This window comes from Rutidosis leptorrhynchoides, chromosome 9 (genome assembly GCF_046630445.1).
Source record: "Rutidosis leptorrhynchoides isolate AG116_Rl617_1_P2 chromosome 9, CSIRO_AGI_Rlap_v1, whole genome shotgun sequence".
Classification (NCBI taxonomy): domain Eukaryota; kingdom Viridiplantae; phylum Streptophyta; class Magnoliopsida; order Asterales; family Asteraceae; genus Rutidosis; species Rutidosis leptorrhynchoides.
The window spans coordinates 317,870,738-317,878,016 of NC_092341.1; the positions used below are offsets into that span (position 1 = coordinate 317,870,738).

General features: G+C 37.0%; 1 protein-coding gene across 1 annotated transcript; it reads left to right on the forward strand.

Moving 5' to 3' along the window:
• Positions 1–1,857: 1,857 nt before the first annotated feature.
• On the forward strand, positions 1,858–2,832 carry LOC139869013 (uncharacterized). The gene has a single exon (XM_071857347.1). The coding sequence runs from the start codon at positions 1,858–1,860 to the stop codon at positions 2,830–2,832; it is 975 nt and encodes a 324-aa protein (XP_071713448.1).
• The last annotated feature ends 4,447 nt before the right edge of the window (positions 2,833–7,279 follow it).

Sequence of the window (7,279 nt, forward strand, 5' to 3'; positions counted from 1 at the left end):
AGTCTAACATGAATATATGAATTATATGCTCGATCGTGTTATTTTAAGTAACTGGCATGAACTTGAAAATGGGTGTGTTTAATCTTGAGTTTTGGTTGATTAAATGTTCTTTAAATGTTAAATTTCATGTATTAAATGTGTTACTAGCATCACTAGCTTCAATTTGATGTGTAGGTTGACTTAGAAAGACTCCATTAACATGATTTATGAATTTATGATCTTGAGTTAGCGTTTGATAGAAGTGAAATGAACTTTTGATGCATTGAATGCTTTGCAATGTTGTTTGTAAGTGTTTAGTAGTATTGTATGCATAATTACCTACGAAATGGCGTATTGTATGTGTGCATCTATTTCCCGAATCATCAAAATGCATTTATGAACTTGAAGCATTTATGATGAGCATTAAAACATTCAACTTGGATTTCGATTTTTGTAAATGATGAATTTGATGGATGAAATGTGTTTAGTTGTATTCCTCGTTAAATTACCTTTCCAACTATGTATGGTATGCATTTTAGGTGTTTACGGTTCATTAGTTATGTTAAATTGAAGTTTGGTTCGAGACTTGATCAATTAAAACGGACCAGTAATCAGACTCAGAGCATTGGCGCGGCGCGGCCCTCCTGTGGCGCGACGCGACAATAGGCATGTTTGGGGACTGATCAACACTACAATTACAAGAAAAATTCTAACTATGTTACGCGCCTCCGATTACCATGTAACTTGTTCTAACATGCTTATATATGATTAATTAGCTTAGAAAAATTGTCCGAGACTCGATCCGAACGTGTTGACTTTTACCCAACCTATCTCGCGGGCCCCATCCACCCCTCTAAACCCTATCGTCCAAATCCAAATACCAAATATATCCACAAATCATAATCACATCCACTCCCAGCCCAACACAAATAATCCACCTGCCAAGCCCAATAACGATGAATTCCCAAAGCCCACCAACTCTCACCCAGCCCATCTAATGTCAATCCACTCAACCCACTTATCACTATTAATGATAACTCATGTGTTAATGATAAATCAAGCCCAATACTGATCACCTTGTGGAACACAACAACGTCACCAACCCTCTAGTTAAAAACTCCACTAATCCAAACTCGCCATCACGTCATTCCAACACACATCTTTCCCCAGCCCAGTCTGTTTCCCACACGCACCCAAAAACTATCACGCCCATTTGTACCCAGCCCAAACCTCTATCTGAACCTACTGTCGATCATGGCCCACCTTCTGAAACAGCTTTCGAACCCATACTTAATCCAACGCAACCCATTACACCACACATAACTCCTATTAACAGCCCTACTCCATCCCGTTCATCAACTTTATTCGAGCTGTCCACTCCAGATTATGAAAAATTACAAAAGAATTGTTTCCAAAACCCTACCTTGGTCAAAATTCCCACTCCTCCTTATCCCAGTAGCCCCCCTCATACCTCCCCAATCAGTTGCAACAAGATTCAAAACCTGCTTACTACCAAACCAATTTCCATCGTTCGTAAATCCTTTCAACCTAGATCAAACCGTTCTTCTGGAAATGTCACATCTTCTCCTATACCAAATATTCTAAAACCTCTAAATCCTCTTTCACCTACCCCACCATCCACCTCTCCTTCCCATAAGTCCAAATTCCTCCACACAAAACAGTTGGCCCAAACAAGCATAAAATCTCCATTCTTCATTCACCTGCTAACTCTAAGTCAACTTCCAACTCTGATTCGAATGACTCCAATAGTTCGTTAAGGCCTCTCAACCACAAAGAACTTGGCAATGCTATTGGTGTCACATGGGTTGAAAATCAACCCTAAATGGCTCCAACCAGTCAGTTCCCTCTTGTTATTTAATGAATGTCTTATCACTAAATATTCGTGGTTTTGGTGGCAGTTGTAAAATTCGTTGGTTCAAAAGACTCTGTAGAGAAATAAACTCTGTTATAGTTCATCTACAAGAATCCAAGTGTGGTGACTCAAGTGATGCATGGTTAGAACTATTGTGGGGAACTCCTGATTTCAAATTTATCCAAAAGAACTCGGTTGGCTCGGCAGGTGGTATGATCACTCTATGGGATACAAATGTTTTTGAGGTCACCGCGGCAGCTGAAGGTGAATACTACCTTGCCATTAAAGGTAAATGGAAAGGCAAGCAAGAAGAGATGGTGTTTGTAAATATTTATGGCCCACACACGTGTGCCAAGAAAGTTCAAATGTGGGAAAGTTTAGACAACCTGATTAGTTCAAGCGACATTCCTTTGATGATTTGTAGGGACTTTAGCAAAGTCAGGTTTGAGGATGAACGCTTCAATTGTATCTTCAAAAAAACATGTGCAGACAAATTTAATAGTTTTATCAATACTAACTGTTTATTCGATCTACATTTGAGTGGCAAGAAATATATAAGGTACAGTGATAACGGTGTTAAGTTTGCAAAACTAGATAGATTTCTTATTTCTGAGAAATTTAATCATTTATGGCTGGGTCTCAATGCTACAATTCTGGACCATAATCTATCGGATCACTGTCCAATTGTCCTACGGGATAAAATTGTTGATTTTCGCCCGAAGCCCGTTAAAGTCTTTAACCTTTGGTTGAACCTTCCTGGTGCTGAAGGGGTCATATGTGAGGCATGGAACACAAATTTTACGGGTAATCATCCTAATCGTATTTTCCATAATAAATTGAAGTGTGTTAAGCTTGAATTAAAAAATCTAAATGCAAGTATCAATGGTAAACTGGACGAAGAGTTAAAGGTGCTTGCTGAATCAATAAATTCATGGGAAAAAGCTGCGACACATGGCAACTTAATGATGATGAACGACTAAGTTGGATCTCGGACAGAAAATCTTGGTTCGAAAAAGATAGAACAAAGGCAAAAATGTTAATACAAAACCATACGTGGCCTATCGATTGGTGGGAATTGGGAAGAAGACCCAATTACAATTAAAAATGAAGTTCTTCGATATTTTTCCAATATCTTCAGTCAACAGTCCTTAAACATCTCTTGTTCACTAAACATACAACCTTCTGATCTTGAAAACCAATTCCTCTCACTTGAAGAAAGCGAACTACTCGAAAAAGCCTTCACTGAAAAAGAAATTTACGAGGCTATTCTAAGTTGTGGTAGCTCAAAATCACCAGGTCCAGATGGTTTTAGCTTAAAATTCTTCAAGAAATATTTCTGGTTAATCAAAGCCGATCTTTTAAAAGCAATGGATTGGTTCTGGTCAAATGCAGATTTCTCTCGCAGTTGCAACTCTTCCTTTATCACTCTTATTCCTAAAAATCCCAACACGCTTTACATAAAGAATTCAGGCCAATTAGTTTAGTGGGGAGCTACTACAAAATAATTGCAAAAACCCTTTCCATTCATTTAGCTCAAGTAATCCCAAAGCTCATTGAAGTAAAACAAAGCGGCTTTCTAAAAAACAGGTTCATTCTAGATGGGGTGCTCATTACAAATGAAACGATTGACGACTTAAAAAGGGAAAAAGGAGAAGGGTTTTATTCTAAAGCTTGATTTCAAAAAAGCGTTTGACTGTATCAATTGGGCTTTCCTTCTAGAAACCATGCATTGTCTAGGTTTTGGTGACCGTTGGATTAGGTGGATCAAAACATACCTTAACTCAGCCACAATCTCGATACTTGTAAACGGGTCCCCAACTACGGAATTTAACCCACATCGTGGTGTTCGACAAGGAGATCCACTCTCTCCATTTCTATTTATCATTGCAGCTGAATGACTCAATATTCTAATAAAAAGAGCTCTTTACCGAAGGCTGTTTTAAAGGTGTGAAAGTCGATGGGGACAATATTGTTGTCTCGCATCTTCAGTATGCAGATGATACCATAATATTCGGGGAATGGGGTCTTGAAAACATCAACAATATCATGAAAATCTTACTATGTTTTCAAGACCTTTCGGGCTTGAAAATTAACTTCCAAAATAGCAACCTTTTTGGCGTAAATGTCGCGGATCAAGAACAACGTATGGCTGAAAGATTTGGTTGCAACGTTGGAAATTTCCCGTCAAATTATCTCGGTATTCCACTAGGATCAAAAATGAACAAATCAATTGAGTGGCAACCTGTGGTAGACAAAATTAAAAAGCGTTTATCCGATTGGAAAGCAAAACATCTATCATTTGGGGGTAGACTTACCTTGATCAAATCGGTGTTGAGTAGCATACCACTGTATTTCTTTTCTCTTTTTTGTGCTCCGGCCAGCGTGATCAAGCTTCTTGAAAGCCTAAGGTGCGTCTTCTTTTGGGGTGGGAACGGGTCGGGTAAAAATTTATGTTGGGTTAAGTGGGAACACCTTAATTTTGCGAACTAGGGAGGGAGGGTTAAATGTTGGTAGTCTTGAGTCAAAAAACCTCGCTTTACTTGAGAAATGGTGGTGGCGCTTTAAAGTCGAAAAAGATTCATTGTGGGTTAAGATCATTTCTAGTATATATGGGAAAGAGGGTGGGCTTGTTCTTTCTAACAATTGCAGGTCCACAACGATGGGGTCAACTTGGCGACATATTTTGCATGCGGGCTCCAAGATTGCTGCATATGGTATCGATTTTGAGAGATCTTTTCACAAACAAATAGGAGATGGGTCCGATACTATTTTTAGGATGAGAACTGGATCGGTAATGGCTGCTTAAAAAATGTTTTTCGTAGATTATTTGCACTTGATGTTGATAAAGAAGCGAAGGTTAAAGATCGAATCACTTTCGTTGGAGCAACACACAACTTTACATGGGAATGGGCTCGCCCACCGAGGGGTAGAACAAATGACGAACTGGAGGCTCTAATAAGTTTGTTGGATACAGTCACTTCGAATGGTAAATTATATGACTCATGGTTGTGGTCACTTGGTGTCGATGGTATTTTTACAACCAAATCACTAGCCACTTTAATTGATCAGAAAACGTTAACGAATCGACCTACATTAGCCGAGACACCAATCAACAAAGCAATCCCGCAAAAAATCAACATCTTCATTTGGAGATCCGTTCTTCAAAAAATCCCGGTTAGAGTCGAGATAGATAAAAGAGGTATGGATTTAGACTCGATTTTGTGTCCAATTTGTAACAATTGTGTGGAAACAGTAGAACATGCTCTACTACATTGCAGCAAAGTTCTACTAATCTGGAACAAAATGTCACGATGGTGGGGGATAGACATGGATACATCTACCTCCAATGCAACTTTCGTAGGGTTCCCGAACATAATAACTTCATCACTAGGTAAATCGATATCGCAAGCAACATTGTCGACGTGCGGCTATCTAATATGGCAAGGGAGGAACAATAAAGTCTTCGATAATTCTAAGTGGAATCATCTTGCCATATTCGAAGAGGTGCAACTCAAAAGCTTCCAATGGATCTCCAAAAGACTAAAAAAATCAATCTAGTGTGGAGTCAATGGCTTATTAATCCGGGGTTCTATGTTACATCCCAAAGTAGAGTTGGTATAGGCTAAGCACATCATAGCCGTTTTTCACTAAATCGTTTAGGATAAATATTGTTCTCTTACATTATCTTAGTCATATGTAATTTTTTGTGTGGTTTTGGCTAGCTTTGTAAGACTATCCTATGTAAATATTAGTTGGTTATTAATGAAAGTCACTTGCTTTTGAAAAAAAAAAAAAAAACTATCTTCAGATAATAATTAATTTTCTCTACTGACCTATCTCACTTGTTGATGTTCATCAATTGTTGATCCATTACATGTTTCATTTGGATATAAGTATCTACAAACAGATGTAAAATAAAATATTATACGTCACTTTATATAAACATATAAATAGGTTTTTGGCCCGCGCTTTCGCTGCGGGTTGGTTTTGAAAAAAAAAGGTACTGTAGCTACAACAGTAGCGGGTTTTCGGGTCGGGTTGGTAGAGCGGGTCAGGGGATCCGGATGGTATTGGGTTAATGGTTTGGGGGGTGTTGGACAAATCATGTTTTGGAAAAAAAAAAGTTACTATTAACGCATGGTGTCAACCAATCACATAGTGACACCATTTACCACAATTTATATATATAAATACATGTAAGTATATATAAATTAACGGATATATAGTTTATACAAATTGCTTATTTAATTAATTTGTTTGTGTGTATTCATGAGTGAGCTACTCTTGAATGTTTCCAATCGATTTAATTAGCATGTTGATCACCGATGATGAACTTGTATTTTTGAAACACTATATATAGTTAAATCAAGTGAAACTGAACGTAATATTCAATCATAACAATACATAGGGAAACCTCAATCAACAACTTAATGTCGTTTCAATATGAACTTCTATGAAACTCAATATTAATCGAATATTGTATAGCTAATCCAGTTAAGGTCAGAACATTATGTGATACAAAGACAATCAATAACCTGTTTATTGTGCATGATTCATAAATGTTTATGGAACCTCATAGACATACCGAAAATTATATGACCGTAAAAAAAATACTTACATTCGAATTGTAGTACAGGTGTACGTATTTATCTTTTTGGGAGATGATCCGTACACCACCTCCATTTTACCATACACCACCAAATAAATTATTTAGACATTTCTACCCTTCCTTTTTATTTACCATATCCAACAACCACCTCCCTTTGACTTCTCAATTTAGTATGTACTTTTACATATTCTTATTTTTAAAGCAATAACTGGATCTTTTCACTATCAAGTGATTTATTAAGTTAATTTTTTTTTTTTAACAACTGATGATGATAGCAGAAACATAGCAATTATCGAAATATAAAAGCTCATAAACTGGTGGCTCTTTCCCTTCTAATGAATTTAATTGGAATATTTTAGGTTAAAGAATCACAAACCATCAATATTCATACATACAAACAAATGATATAAAAATATTAAGAACCCTAATTTCAAGTTTGAAATTCAAACAAAATCACCAGAACAAATTTTATAAAATTGAAGTCACAAGCTTCGATTTTTAAAATGACTAATTTGGCTCTTTATGTATTCAAGAATACCCAACAGGTAAAGCAAAAAAAAAAGGGCTTAAAATTTTCTTATATTGTAGCCCCAATTAGGGAATAACAATCATAGTAAATAATAAATAATGCAAGTCCTCCACCCTAATTTCTGCACAAACTTGTTGGCACATCCTTTAACGGAATCGCCGTCACCATCCCTCAGTAGAACACCTCCGGCCACCACCCACATCCTTTAACGCATCACTGCATCAGTAAGAATTAAGAAGATGAGAGGAAGTAAAGTAGGTTCAGAGAAATTCTATGATTTGGTTTACAT